At 40.5% G+C, this 16,263-nt stretch overlaps 1 protein-coding gene across 3 annotated transcripts in view; it reads left to right on the forward strand.

Moving 5' to 3' along the window:
- LGR4 (leucine rich repeat containing G protein-coupled receptor 4) overlaps positions 1–16,263 on the forward strand; it is a 125,162-nt gene that overhangs the window by 34,315 nt on the left and 74,584 nt on the right. For all 3 annotated transcript variants that reach the window (XM_061610590.1, XM_061610588.1, XM_061610589.1), the window contains one exon: positions 8,658–8,729. In XM_061610590.1, the coding sequence (XP_061466574.1) occupies positions 8,658–8,729 (72 nt within the window). The remainder of the gene's footprint in view (positions 1–8,657; positions 8,730–16,263) is intronic.

Consider the following 16,263-nt stretch of genomic DNA (forward strand, 5'->3'; position numbering starts at 1 on the left):
TTGATTGCACCTGCGTCTCAGCCTCATAAATCCCGCTCTGAACAGGACAAAACTAGAATTATAACATTCACAAATCTTAACTGAAACTTCAACCTAACAAACCAGTCCCTCAAAGTAGCTGTTCTAGGGCTGTGTGATAAAATAGAATGTCAAACTACTTGCTGGATAGGAGGGTATGGCCTGCCAACCACTTCCAAAGGACCTCCTCCATTACTTTTCACCTTAAAATGTTGTCCCCCCATTACACTAAAATTTTGAAATTGTTTCTGCTGCTCTGAGGAATAATTGGTTTATTCATTCTGAAAATGTGTCTTACAAAAGAGGCACTTCTTCAAGTGCTCCTGATATCTGAGGTGAAGGGGTAGTGACCAGGGACAGGGCCATCTCTGTTGTGGCTCCTTGCTTAAGAAATACTTTCCTGAGGGAGTGGCTTGCCTGAACCCTTTATTGATGTTTTTCCAACACCAGGCAAAGGGTTTTTATTATTGGTGTTACTTGCCTGGACTTTCACCATCCAGTGAGTTTTACTGATTTTATTCCTACTTTTATAATTTGTTTTATGTGGTGATGTCTTATTAAATTGTACTTGGATAATTTTAAAGTTTTGCAACAGACCACCTAGGTAAATCTTAATTGTGTGCAGATGCACATATTTTATTGAATTACTGTATTTGCAAACCACCTTTCTGCCAAGGTATTATTTGCCTTGTGGCCTAGAAATTTCAGGAGCATGCATTTCTGACTACACCATGTCAGAAAAGTTCAGGATACACTACAAATGGCAGAAGGTGATTTTAAGTGCAAGCATTGCCCCGCTTGTAATAAACTTTACATAGCTAACAATTTCATAAGAAATGAGCACTTATGCAGAATCCCACAGTTGCAGGGAAACACCAAAATTGTTTGTTTCATTTCATAAGCAAGGAAATAATAGAAGGCCTGGCAAGAGTGTAAACATCCTTCCTGAACAGAAGCCACTCATCAAAACAGAGGTATGAGCAAGCAATACTCCAGATCAAGCTTCAGCTCTCCAAAATGTAGAAATGATGATAATAAATGCCACTGACCATGTGCAGAGCATTTGTTACTTAATGACAGCCCACCTTATCAGGCAGTCAACTATGGCAAACTCTAGTCCCTGAAGACATCCACTCCTTGAGTGCTAGGGGGATTAATTCAGGGTGAAACCCCAAAACCTGAACTTTGATTGGGTGATGTCATAGTAATAAATTATGTCCCTCAACATTTTTGAAGCACATCCTTCATTATTAACTTCAACAACCCCCTACATATGAGGCAAATGTTTCCAAGTTGAAGGATATGACTTATAGGCAAGCTTGAACTCTGGCTCATTTCTTTTTGATAATGTTGTTCACTTGCCCTCCTTGCCCATTGTAACTCTCTAACTAAAACAGTACCCCATTGGACCTGCTGTTCTCCCCCAACACCCCCTCACATAAGCCCTGTCTCACGTGTTTTTGAGTGTGCTCTCCAGAATCCTCTCACCTGACAAACCTTCCATCCTACCAGTCCAGATAATCCTGTCAGTCATCCAGTGTGGCTAATTGTGGATTAGATTTCTTGTGCTGTAATCAGTGTGTTTTTGTTTTTGTTTTGCTACAGTTCTTATTTCCTGGAGAGCTTGTAGCTGGATCTCTGCTCCCATGCTATGCATGTATAAACTGTGTTTGCTATGAAGGAGAGTACGTGTGTGTTATGTGCCTTCAAGTTGATTATGACTTATGGCGACCCTATGCATCAGCGACCTCCAATAGCATCTGTTGTAAACCACCTTGTTAGATAACTGTTTCAAAATGTGTTGTTTTATGCTCATGTCCTGTTGGTCTTGCAGCATTCACTGATAAGAGTGCATTTTTGCAATGCTTCTCCTAAACGGTTGTGTGCCGTTTCTGTTACACTCAGAGGCTGCATTCCAGGCCATGAATGAAATGCCTTCTGTATAAGAGTTAGATATAGAGTACTATGGGATTTACACTGCGCTCTTCATCGAAGGCCCTCCTCCGAGCTCCGTCCCACAGGGAGGCTCGGAGGGTGGTTACAAGAACTAGAGCCTTTTCGGTGGTGGCCCCCGAACTGTGGAACAGTCTCCCCAATGAGGTACGCCTGGCGCCGACGCTCTCTCTTTTTGGCGCCAGGTTAAAACCTTCCTCTTTTCCAGGGCTTTAAATCTAACTTAATTTTGTTTAAAATTGTATTGTAATTGTTTTTAGATCTCCCATTCTCTGTACTTCGTGGTTCGTTTTATTGGATTTTATTGTATTTTGTATTAATCTGTTGTTCACCGCCCAGAGAGCTATGCTAGTCGGGCGGTATATAAATTTAATAAATAATAAATAAATAATAATAAATGAGCTCTTTTGAGTTGCAAGTAAAACACCTTTTCGTGGAGCTCTGTTCATACATGGTGCTTCCAACAATATTTTTTGTGACAAGCTCTACAGAAAAATATCAAAAGTGACGTTCATGCACACCTATTTCTTTGTGATTCATGATTCCTTTATTTTCCTCCATATTTTCTTTAGCGTCTGTTTAATGAATACATATTTAAAGACTGCAAAGGGTTTATTGAGCCATCTAGTTGAGGAAGCAGTGTGGCCTGGTTGAATGAAATGATATATTGTATATTCATGGCACTCGGAAGAAAGTGGAGGAAGGAGCTGAGTTGTGGCTTGGGCTGCATGTAATCCACATCTAATATTTCATCTACTGAATATTTTACCCTTATCTACACAAGAAGGCAGCCTTGTCATTGGAAATACTCACTATATCAAAGCTTTGCTTAACTGGGCAAAACGTTTTGTAAATATGCTAACCATGCAACTTGTCAATGAATTGGTCACCTATTATGTAAGGGTTTATATAAATAGCTTGAAACTAGTTGTTGCCTGAGTTCCTCAAACAAATAACTGGTAAAGTTGCTATGATTTTATGAAGTGGTTGTCTTGACACAGGGAGGGTCAGTTATATAAGCCATTGAAACTCTGGTCCTTTTTGTACTAAAATTTTAAAAGCAAAGTATGAGGGGCTCAGACATTAAATTCCCCAAAGCTATAAACATAAGTGAGGTAATGTGTGTTTCCTCTCTTGTTTCTCTGCCCTTCTTTCTTACCACTTCCCCTCTGCACCCAAGTTTAAAATGTTTGTGTCCAGCTCGTCCCAGACAAAGTTAGCTAAAACGATCCAGTTTTGTAAAACCAGTGAGCTTTAGCTGTTAGTTCTTGTCTATGTTAAAAATTAGGACCAAACCTGTCACTTTGGGTATTTAAATGTTTGCTGTTCAGAAGTTACTTTACCAAATACTGCAAATACCTTCCATTCTTTACTAAATAAACTCAATTACAACTCTAGATGCTCTCTAAACGTAGTGTTGAAAATGAAATGGACTGCCTTCAAGTTGATTCCAACTTATGGCGAACCAATGAATAGGGTTTTCATGGTAAGCGGTATTCAGAGGTGGTTTACCATTGCCTTCCTCTGAGGTTGAGAGGCAGTGACTGGCCCAAGGTCACCCAGTGAGCTTCATAGCTGTGTGGGGATTCGAACCCTGTCCCCCAGGTCATAGTCCAACACTCTAACCACTATGCCACACTGGCTCTCAAACGTAGTGTTAAAGAAGCCAAAATAAAGGTCTTGTTTTTTTCCCTTCTTCCCCCAGGAGGGTGGCAGCATGGCACCACTACTAAAATCATTCAGGGAGGTCTAAAGATCAGTCATACCAAACGGCTTGCTTTTATCACAAAGTGCATGGTTAGGTCGATTTTTGGCTCTTAACCCTGCACTACTAGACAAAGAGAAAAAAGCCAGCAAACACAATGTGTCAAATTCTGTCATGCAACTTTTTATCTAAATTACAAAAATGGTATTAATATGTAGATGGTGTTTGTTCGACCAGACATCAACATAATGTAGTGCCATGTAGAGATGTAAAATTTCCAGAAATTTTGAAGCCATGGAAAAACCCGTTTTCCCCGCTTTTCTTTTAAAGAAAAAAAACAGAAATGTTTGGAAAAATTGAAAAAATGCAATATTAGCACTTTTTACAGATTGAAACTCACTTTGTTACTTCAGGAACATCAAATGTAATTATGTACAAGTTGGTTTGGCATAAAATTATCACATTTGATATATTAAAAGTACATTTTATTCAAACCATTATTACAAATTGAATTTACTTTTTTAAATTTTTACTTTTTTTTGTAACAAATGGATCTACAAGATTCTGAACTGTAAGGAACACCAGAACTCTAAGGAACCTCTTTGGTTTAGCCAGTTTATGAGGAGCAGGTAAAAAACAATTTAAAAAATCTAGAAGAAATAATCAAGATTAATAATAAAGAAAATTATTTATGTCTCTGCTAGTCCTCCACGGTGTCAAGCAGACATAAAGCATCCATTCCCATAAAAAGAACTGAGAAACAAAAAAAAAAGGGGGGGGACAAGATTCAGTGAAACATTTTATTCATCATGCTAAAATAAAACATTCCATAATCCATTTTTTCTTCTTTGTTCAATTTTTCCAATTTTTGGGGGGGGAAACGTGGGCTTTTTTCCAATTTTTTCTGGTTTTTTTCCAGGCCTTCACATCTCTAGTGTCATGTATGTACTACTTGAGCTTTGTTCCTTTGGATTTTATAATTCTACTTCAGTTGACAGTTTGTTGCAACAAAGCCATCCTAAAGTAAGAAACAGATTCTGGTAGTAAAGATTATACTGACAAGGTCAATACAAACTCTTGTTCTTAGCAATCCTTGTGTTTTGTACCATATGCAAATATGCCTAACATTACATTAGCAGACATCTCATATGGACTCATCGTGTTAAATGGAAAGGAGGAAGCATAATACCGGGTTATGTTAAGAACTGAGCAGCTGGCATTTTATTAAATCCTTTCAAATAATGATGAGAGTAGATAATAAAATTAGAATTGACTTGTAGTAGATCTGATTCTGTCTGCTCCAAACTTTTTTTAGATTGAAACAAATCAGTGCACACTGTTTGCTTTTCAGAAGCATTTCATAGAATCATAGAATAGTAGAGTTGGAAGGAGCCTATAAGGCCATTGAGTCCAACCCCCTGCTCAATGAAGGAATCCAAATCAAAGCATTTCCGACAGATGGCTGTCCAGCTGCCTCTTGAATGCCTCTAGTGTCGGAGAGCCCACTACCTCTCTAGGTAATTGGTTCCATTGTCGTATGGCTCTAACAGTTAGGAAGTTTTTCCTGATGTCCAGCTGAAATCTGGCTTCCTGCAACTTGAGCCCATTATTCTGTGTCCTGCACTCTGGGACGATCAAGAAGAGATCCCGGCCCTCCTCTATGTGACAACCTTTCATGTACTTGAAGAGTGCTATCATATCTCCCCTCAGTCTTCTCTTCTCCAGGCTAAACATGCCCAGTTCTATCAGTCTCTCCTCATAGAGCTTTGTTTCAAGTCCCCTGATCATCTTTGTTGCCCTCCACTGAACCCGTTCCAGTTTGTCTGCATCCTTCTTGAAGTGCGGAGGCCAGAACTGGATGCAGTATTCAAGATGAGGCCTAACCAGTGCTGAATAGAGGGGAACTAATACTTCACGCGATTTGGAAACTATACTTCTGTTAATGCAGCCTAATATAGCATTTGCCTTTTTTGCAGCCACATCACACTGTTGGCTTATATTCAGCTTGTGATCAACGACAATTCCAAGATCCTTCTCACATGTCATACTGCTGAGCCAAGTATCCCCCATCTTATAACTGTGCATTTGGTTTCTTTTTCCTAAGTGTGGAACTTTGCATTTATCCCTGTTGAATTTCATCTTGTTGTTTTCAGCCCAATGCTCCAGCCTATCAAGGTCCCTTTGAATTTTGTTTCTGTCTTCCACGGTATTAGCTATGCCCCACAACTTTGTATCATCTGCAAATTTGAAATGCATGCTTTGTACCTCCTCATCCAAGTTGTTAATAAAAATGTTAAAGAGCACTGGGCCCGGGTCCAAGCCCTGTGGTACCCCACTTGTTACTTCCGCCCAGTTTGAGAAGGAAACGTTGATAAGCACTCTTTGGACTTGTACGATTCTGGAGCCAACTGTGGATCCATCTGATAGTTGTTCCATCCAGCCCACATTTAGCTGGCTTGCTAATCAGTATATCATGGGGCACTTTGTCAAAGGCTTTGCTGAAGTTGAGATATATTATGTCCACAGCATTCCCACAGTCTACAAAGGAGGTTACCCGATCAAAAAAATGAGATGAGATTAGTTTGGCAGGATTTGTTCTTGATAAATCCATGTTGGCTCCTAGTAATCACTGCAGGGTTTTCAAGGTGCTTACAGATTGACTGCTTTATCATCTGCTCCAGAATTTTTCCAGGGATTGATGTTAGGCTGACTGGTCTGTAGTCCCCCGTTCCTCCTTTTTGCCCTTTTTCAAGATAGGGACAACATTAGCTTTCCTCCAGTCATCCGGCACTTCACCAGTCCTCCATGATTTCGCAAAGATAATAGAGAGCGGTTCTGAGAGTTCTTCAGCCAGTTCCTTCAATACTCTAGGATGCAGTTTATTGGGCCCTGGAGATTCGAACTCATTCAAAGTGATTAGGTATTCCTTGACCATTTGTCTATCAATCTCAAGCTTCAATCCTGCCCCTTCTACTTCATGTTTCCTGGGATGGTCATAGACCCTTTTTTGGGAGAAGACTGAGCCAAAGTAGGAATTGAGCACTTCTGCCTTTCCTTTGTCATCTGTTATCATTTTGCCATCCTCATTGAGTAGCTGTGCCACCATTTCTTTTCTCTGTCTTTTACTATGGACATACCTGAAGAAAGCTTTTCTGTTGCTTTTAGTTGCTAGCCTCAGCTCATTCTTAGCTTTAGCCTTCCTGACGCTATCCCAGCAATTCCGTGATACCTGCCTGTACTCTTCCTTTGTGGCCTGGCCTTCTTTCCACTTCCTGTATGTGTCCTTTTTTGTTTTCAGGTCATCTCTAAGCTTCACTCCCGCAAGTAAATATTTTTGAAATGTGCTGGATCATCAGCCTCTTTCCTTTGTCTTTTCCACAATTGCTCTAAGGAGACGTCTGGTAGAACAAGCAGTGTTTCTCCATAAAGAAAAATACTCTGTGAAGTTGTGCTTTCTGCAAACTGTATGAGGAAACAAACAAATTGCTCTGCATACCTATCATGTAAGCACTTGCCTGTATTTGGACTAAAATTGAAATCTGCTTAAAACTATTACCTTGAGCACTTTTTATATAGCTTTTTGTAGGAAAGTATGACTCTGGTAGAGCTGAGGCATGTTCCTGCTATTCTTGTCAGCTGTCCCAGAAGCCTCATTTGCCTGAGGGGTTTTATATTATCAGGTCTCAATGCATTCATTTATATTTTTGCTCCCCCTCCCCAAAGCAGACAGTATGCAGTGTATGCTTGAATGGTGGGTGGTCACTTTTTTTTTACTACTAGTAATACAAGAGTAGCTTTAGTAGAGTTTATAGTAGAATCACTTATTGTGACTACTGTCCAAAGAATACAGGGGTGTTACAGCTGTGTGAATGGATAGAGTTCATATTGGTAACTATCTTGGGGATCTATTTAAGAAATAAATAACCCATTTAATTACACATTTTTCCTTATTTCTGTATCTGGTGGTATGTGGTAAAATTCTCTTTGCCATTTGACAGGAAGATACAGACAGACAATTTACCCAAGGATGAGAGAGGTGCTTGGTCTCCAAGTCTCTTTACATTATTTATTTACTGCATTTATATGTTTCCTTTCCTCCAAGGAGCAAAATATGACATATATGGTTCCCCCTTACCTTATTTTATCCTCACAACAACACTGTGAAGTAGATTAGGCTGAGAGATGGTGTCTGGCCCAAGGTCATCCAGTAAGCTTCACGGCTAAGTGGGAATTTGAACCCAGGTCTTCCAGGACCTACTCCTGGACCATTACACCACACTGTCTTTCCAAACCACATTAACTCTAGTATGTTCTCACATTATATTTATCAGTCTTTTAGCTGTCTTGCACAAAACATGTTGGAGAATGATGGGGGAACCAGCTTGTTTTCTGTTACTGTTACTGGTTTGCCAAGTGCTGAGATTTGTATGCACCTTGTCATGGTGTCTGCTATGCCCTGCCCATTTCCAAGATACTTCATTCAGTCTCCTCTCAGTTTTCACCCCATTTTCTCATCAGTCAGCATTCCATACTCACTGAGCATACTCAGTCCTTATCGAGCTATCTTGTGGTCTCCCTTTACGTTCTTTCTTTTGGGGGGGGACTTGTGCAAAATTTGGGGCTCTGAAGCCTGCTGATATCAGAGGATGGTGCTGTTTTGGCTTTATAAAGATTGGCACTTGGAGAACGAGCATGCTATAGGTATACACAATTATGCACATCTGATGCATATTCAGTCTCTTGTTGGGTTTAAATATTTAATAGCTTCTCTCTATATACACTAGTTTCTCTCTTTAAACAATTATTCAGACTGTCACATTCTGAAATATGCAGTTTTTAATATGTAAATAGATTTTCCTATGTGACCTTTTCATTCTCAAAGTAGACTTTGTTCAATTTGTGTTCTAGACATAATAGCAAATCTATCTAATCAACACATTCCATTCACACACCTCTGTTTTTTTCTTCCCCATTTTTCTAGGGATGTCAGTATGAACAATATAACAAGGTTACCAGAGGATGCATTCAAAAACCTTCCTTATCTTGAAGAGTTGTGAGTATGCCCTGCTTTTGTGGTACGGGGTGTGAGTGAAGGTTGGCTGAAGAAATGCATGTAAAAGTAGATGGTGATATGAGAGTCAACGTGAACAAAGAAGGAATTGGTTAAAAAAATCTTATATGTGCTTCAAAGCACATATAACACTTACATGGGACCTTTCTATAGTAATTATTTTAATTGCGATTGCAGTGATGACATAGTCTTAATTACAGTGTTATCCAAAGATAACACAGGGACCGTGTAATTACCACAGCTTTAAATGGAGGTGTGCTAGACTGACTGCATAGCTTTTATAAAATATGCTACAGTTACTGTGGTTCCTTTCAGCCCAGGTTGGGAAGGTACAGTGTATAAGTAAGTGTGTTGGTGTATGTAGAAGTTAGGATATGTTGACAAAGTGAGACTTTCTGGGAAAATGTTCTCTGTCTTCCATGAAGATCAGATGTGCCCATTGAATGCATCCCATTTCCATAAATGTGTCATAGTGAAGAGTGTTTCTGACTCGCTTTGTGCCCACTCATGACTGCAACTTGAACACAACCAAAAGGGGGGAGTTGAGAATATGGGCTGAACATGAGCAGAACAGGCCATTCAGTAGCAGGAGGAATGATGCTTGGAACAGAAAACCCTGGCTCATATTGTATCTTTTTTTTACTCCATTAGATACAGATCCCCATATCTTTTTAAATGTAGGAAATGAACTATCCAGAAGACCCCCCCCCCACACACAGACTGTCTCAGTTGTTTATTTTTCCTAAACCAGCCGTGCATTTTTTAAATTCAGTTTTCATTCAACCCCTGCTTGTTCTTGCTTGTTTTAAAGTGCCATTCTAATGAAAGACTAGTAAAGAGATGTCTCTCTTTAAAGAAGGTAATGGTTACTAGGGCTGCCAAATATTGAAATAATTAAAATAATTAAAAAATACATTAAAAAGTAGCTGGGTGCACGTTTAGTTGAGCATAGTAGTGGAGTCCAGTAGTTTATGGTATGTTTTGGTACAGAGCACAGCACACTCAAATGGTTACACATACAAGTAAAAAGAAAGGAGGGGAACATAAGGCCTCTTGTCTTTGTCTTTTGTGGCAAATGGCTGAAAAGCAAGCAAGCAAACAAGTTTCTTGCCCACTGCTTGGCTGACAACTGTTGTTGTGCCCACCCTGCGTCAGAGGTTTACTTTGAAGTTCTTGAAAGAAGCTACACCAGGTGTGGGCAACCTTTACCTCTCCAGATGCTGTTGGACTCCAGCTTCCATCAGCGCCAGCAAGTGTGGCCAGTGGCCAGGGATGACGGTAGCTGTAGTTCAGCAATAGCTGGAGGGCCAGAGGTTCCCCACACCTGAGCTACCCAGTAATTCCTAAGCACAGAGATGGCTTATTTAAAAAACGAATGAATAAAAAATAAAGGACAAAGTTAAATACCCATAATGAACTGCTTGGGAAGCTCTGGGAAAAAGGGTAGTGGCTATAGTTCTTTTAAATCCAGGGCAGCTAGCTTTTGATGCTTCGGATTATGTTGTTCTCACAACATAATTGCCATTGGTGACAAAAGAGGTAATTGGATACACTCCACATAAAAATGTGAGCTGGGAGATGCCCTGATATGATTCATGAGGTAGGTGGTCATAAACAAACCATTGTCTTTAGCCATAGTGCCTACCCCTGAGTATAGAGGAGATAATGCTACTAAGCTGCCTTACAGGATTGTTGCAACATACTGAAAAAAATATATGTGGAACACTTTGGACATCCTAACAGCAATGTATAATTGCTAAGTTAATAAATAATAGACATTTAATTTTTCATATGAATAAAGGAAGCAAGTTATACCTAGGTTCAGGGCCGGTTCTAAAGGGCAGCCAGGTTGGGCACTGGCCCAAGGGCCCTGGAGCTACAGGAGCCCCTGAAGGGCCCTCCGTGATCCGCACGCCCCCCACTTACCTGTCAGCTTCCCTAAGGTACTGAAGCCGCTGCCGCCATCTTAGTTGATGGCAGAGATGTGCACCATTAGGGAAACCGCGGCCGCCATCTTCGTTAAGGGCAATGGTAAAGACTAGACAGGTAGGGGGGCCATGCGCGTACACGCCCACCCGCACACCCACCCACTGGGGAGCCAGGGCTAGCTGATGCCCAAGGGCCCCCGCATGCCTGGAGCCAGCCCTGCCTAGCTTGAAAAGTGTGTTGGCATATTTTGTTTTATATATAAGTATAATTTCTGTATAAATACTGGCTGTATAGTACACCAGTCTCTTTTTCCTCAAGTATTTGTATATGCTTACCATGAAATAACACTTCAGATGATTGTCATTCATCTCTCTCCACCACCACCACCATTGCCTGTAAGTAACAAAGCAATAAAACCAAACTAGATGGGTGTTTCGGTCTTTGTGCAACTTCTATAAACTTTGGGTGTGTCATGAGGAGACAAAAGGCAGAACCTTTAAGCACCATATACCTGATTGCAAAATACCCAAAGTATCTGTATTGCAAACTGTAATGATGGTGCTTAGGAAGAAGGAAAAAAAAGTTTTACATTTTATTTTGGGACTGAGAAATCCAGATTTATTACTTCATTTCTGTTCCTTTGCTACAAAAAAGAAAAGAATTTAAGGTGTGTCTCTTTCAACACGCATATTATTCAGCTCAAAAGCTGTGAGGGAAAAAACATACCCTTTCTTATACTAAGCAAATGAAAAAGCATACCAGGTACACAAATGTGTGAATAGTGTCCCTGTGACCCTGTTCACATGTAATGCTAATCCAAACCGTGGCTTAGCACAGTAGTTCCCAACCCCCCTGACCACCTGAAAATTACTTAATGATTAATGATTAAGTATGATTAATGAATTTTCTGTCGTCTTGGCGATTATAACACAATGTGGTAGATATTAAACGCTTCTTTTGTGTGCCTTGTTGACCTCTTTTTTCCCCACTTGAGACCTTCCCTGCTTTGCTGCCAGCTGTGGCTTTATTCCTCTGAGGAAGGCATAACCTCCTCTCCTTGTCACTTTTGTCCTGTCCTGTTCAACTTCTGGGTGAGCAGTTGGGTTCTGAGAATGATGGAGCAGCTGCTGTGCCTGCTGTATTTTACATACACATAGCTACACCACTGCAGAGTTCCTGCCACAGACCACCTGAATGAAGGTCAGGGAACACTGGTACTAGGAATTGTAGTTCAGTGAGGGGTCTCCTAACCACTAGTACAAACCTGTAGGTTCCTGGAGTGAAGATTACAGCTGCTGCACTTCTCCCCTAATCTGCCTGCTGTTGCAGTGCTGTGAGCTAAGTCATGGGCTGCATCCATCCCTTTCAGGTAAAGTACTCTTAGACCACTTTAGTCATGGATTCCCTCAAAGAGTCCTATAGTTTGTTAAGGGTGCTTGGAATTGTAGCTCTCTGTGGGAGCTTTTAACAACTCTTGTTAATAAACTATAGTTCCCAGGATCCTTTGGGAAACCCTGACTGTTAAAGTGGCATAAGAGTATTTTAAATGTTACGACGTGGATGTAACTATGATTCAGCTTTGTGCATCAGCCAAGTCCAGGCTCATGGTTTGTCTCACTGCAAACAAACCATGGGGTGTAACCAAGGTTTGTTCCTTGAGTTTGTGGCTCATGGTTTGTCTGAGTATGACTGCAATCTTACGCATAGTTATCTAGCCATGAGATACATTGAATTCAGTGGTACTTTCTTCTGACTGCATAGGCTGAACTTGTAGAACACACTGAGCTTTAACAAAAGAGATTCAACCTTTAGCTTAACAACCTTTCAAAGAAATGCTGCCATTTAAACTGTTAGCATGATGTAGGAACCCTATCAAAAGGAGGAGATTGAAGAGAAGCTGAATGAATTCTTTGCATCTGTCTTCACAGCAGAAGATAAATGACAGATCCCTGTGCCTGAACTGACATTTGCAGGAAGGGAGTCTGAGGAACTGAGGCAAATAGTGGTGATGAGAAACAGACATTCAGGCCTTATTGACAAAGTAAAAACTCACTAAGTTTTGATAGCATCCACTCAAGAGTTCTGAAAGAACTCAAATGTGAAGTGCTTTGGCAGATTTCATAATTCCTGTCCTGAAAAAAGTTCTGGAGCTGTGCTCCCCCTCTCCATTTTTGCTCTACAACACCACTGCTTGAACTACCAAATGTTTCAACAGTGGTGATTTGTTTGTTGATTTGTTTGTTTGAGGAGTGTGGGAGGAAGATATGGAAGTAGTGTCAATAGTCATTTGGTGGCACTGCACTTACTTGGGTCTGGATGGAATTAGAAATTTTATATTAATGTTCTTCTTTTTGGAGCAAGGTAAGAAAGTTCTTAGCTAGCTTCAGCATTGGTTCTCTAAGCCTTCCGTGACAACAGCTATTTTCTTCCCAGTGAGCAATATTTTTCCAGCGTGGGAATTGGGAGGGAAGAATCTGAAATCCCCAGAAGCACAGAAACTAAAAAACTCACCATCCTGCTTAGTCCAAACTCTCTGATAGAAAAAGGTTCCACCCATGGACAAGAGCCTCAAGGAAAGCAGCACAAAATAGCAGTCATATTTCTGCTACATACTTTGTTGGCTCTCCGATGCAGCGCTCTAGTTTTCAGGTCTGGATTAGCAGACAAACCTGAAACATCCTCTGCTATTTGTAATGAAAATAGGGTGCATATGTTAAGACTAAGGGTTATAGTATGTTAACATTCACATTTAGTCCTCGTAGGTTACCTCAGAATGAAGCAGCCTAAGGGTGAAAGCTGTATATTCATGTTAGGGTGCTTTCTTTCCTATGCAGCTTTCACCCTTAGGTTTAATTCACAAATATGTCAGTAACATTTCTTCCTACAAACTTTACTGAACATCTTTCTACAACTGAATTCAAAAGGCTCTAGGCCTTTCAATTCTCTGCCAATGTTCTCCAGGTTCCTTCAATGCACCTACTCAAAGAACACTTCATACTACCATTGAGACCATGTTAGCAACTAACTGTCTGTGCTGCCTCCTGGAAAATGTGGTGCTAACATTAGCAGGTTTTTGGCTATTTTCCATACCTCTGATATTGGGGGGGGGGGGTTAGTGAGAAGAAAAATGTCACATATATAAAAAATGAGTTTTCTGTTTTAGCTCAAAACGTCTGTAAATGACATTGTTGCCTGTCAGGTGCTATGTTCTAAAAATTAATCCCTTTTCTTTGTAAAGTTACTCCTGTTGCATCTGGATATCCCTCTAATATCTTTTGCAGGAAAATTGTCTGTGTAAAAATAGCAGGCTCTGCTGAAGTAGTACACTCTGGTGTTAAATGCAGTGCCCATTTAACTGAGAAGCAAAGCTTGCACCAATTTTGTGAGATAAGATAAGGCTGAGAAGCACCTTTCTTCTGGATAGCACCACCATCATTCCCCCTTCAGAACCACTTCAGTTCTGAGGAGGAGGTAAGAAATCCAAGCCTTACAGGAGGAGTAGCCAACATGGGGCCTCCACATGTTGTACTATAGCTCCCATCATCACTGACGTGTGATTGTTGTGCTAGTTGGGGTTGATGGGAGTGGAGTCCAACATCAAATTCCAGTGGACTTCGTTTTCCACTGATGGAGACAGGAGGCTGTTACCAAGGAAGGAATTTCTTAAAGGAATGGAAGGGGAAGAAATTTTTAAGGGGAAAACTGATTCTTTCATTAGAGAGGGCAGTTTGGGAAATTACTCCTGTTTAAGGTTTCAAATATACACATTCATGAAAAGGCATCAGTGTAAAAAAAGAAAATTCATGTCCAAACCTGAACAAAGACAGATGGGACAGAGCGGATCTATACTGGACTGTGTTCAGGTGTCTTGTGCACTCTGATCTTGAGAGGCATTTTTACTTCTGCCAGGTCACACAGGAGACTTTTGAATCCCACATACTAAAACAGGCATGGTTCGCATACCAATGTTTTGTTCATGTTTACAAGACGTTACAGTCAACGAGTGTACAGTCTGTGTACCCAGGTACACAAGTAGTTGGGCTGTACACTCGTACAGTTATTCACATGTAACATTCAACGAGTGTACAGTCTCCGTTATATACACATTTGCTGCCAGGGAAAGAAAATGGCTTCAATGACACTTATTAAATGCGCCATTGAAGCAATGCCCTTTTACTGGCAACAAGGCTAGGCATGCTGGATCTGTTATACTCCCTGAAACTGTTTCCTGTCAAGGGGTACATTCAATAGAAAGAGTTTTGGCAGAAACAGGAATGTAGTTTTACTCTTTTCATTTTTCCTGCAGATTCTTAAGTTTTTAAAATCAAAACACCAACTATTTAAAAGAAAATACCAGCCTGTAACTATCATAATTATAGCTATTAAAATATTGCATTTTTCACTGCCTGTTGTTAGAGTATGTATGGTTTTTGATGTAGGCTTTCATGGAACAATCCTATACATGTCTGTGCAGTCCTATAGAGATCAATAGGACGTACTCATAGATAAATTTGTGAAAGTGCAGACCTAAATATATTGAATATTTATATATGAAAATATTTTGAGGAGGGGGCTGCAACAAAAACAAGCTGCTTAAAAGATTATGAACTGAAACTATTCTTCCAACATGTTACACCTGATTCTTTCTTGAGGGTATCATGCGTTTAATACACAAAACTACACTCAAAATATAACTGGGGGAAAATTATTTATCAGTTGGGCTTTCCAGCCTACTGCTCCCATTGTAACATACTCTGTCCCCTGGAAAGCCTTTCCTGGTATTTGGGAAAGAGGAAAGCTCTGAGCTGTGGTTTTTATGGTTTTTCAGTGGAAATGTTTGTAGCTCAGTATCAAAAAGTAATCATCAGTATCACTTTTTATGGTCTATGTCAGTGGTTCCCAACCTTTATGAGTACGGGACCCCCTTTATAAGCTCAAAATATTTTGTGACCTCCCTCCAGGAAGGCAGCTTGGCTGCCAGGAAGGAAGGGGGAAAGCGGCCTTTCTTTGCAGCCTTGCTTCTTTTTGTTTCACTAAAAGCCCTCTTGTTCTGAGTAAGGGCGTCATCAGCAGTGGTAGTGTGAGGAGATGGCAGTCAGTGGTAGTAATTCCCTCTTCTTTCTGATAGCTCCACCCTCAGCCTCCTTTGGTGTCTGCCATGTATTTTAGAGGCAGACGCCTGCTTTTGGTGCGCCTGAAAGATGCTCTAGCACGTCAGCAAAAGTCCTTCCCTCTCATTTGGAGCAAGGAGGAGGTGTCATCTGCAGCGGCAGTGGGGAGCAGACAGTGTCCAGGGAGTGAAGACTTTTTTTAAAAAATTAATAAATAATTAATTTCTTTATTGTTCACAGCCCCCTCTGCATTACTTCACAGCCCCCAGGTTGGGAACCACTGATCTGTGTCATAATATTTAGCTTTTGGATAGCACTTTAAATGCAGGGTGGGCAGAAAGTAGATCAAAATGTATTGGTGTATCTCAGAATGACTCACAGCTCCTGTTTCACAATGAAAACAAGAAAATGACCATCCCACCATTATACTGCTGAAATGAAAAAAGTGGGGGGTAATCAAGAGTGGACTTTTGTGT

The sequence above is a fragment of the Rhineura floridana genome, chromosome 2 (genome assembly GCF_030035675.1).
Source record: "Rhineura floridana isolate rRhiFlo1 chromosome 2, rRhiFlo1.hap2, whole genome shotgun sequence".
Classification (NCBI taxonomy): domain Eukaryota; kingdom Metazoa; phylum Chordata; class Lepidosauria; order Squamata; family Rhineuridae; genus Rhineura; species Rhineura floridana.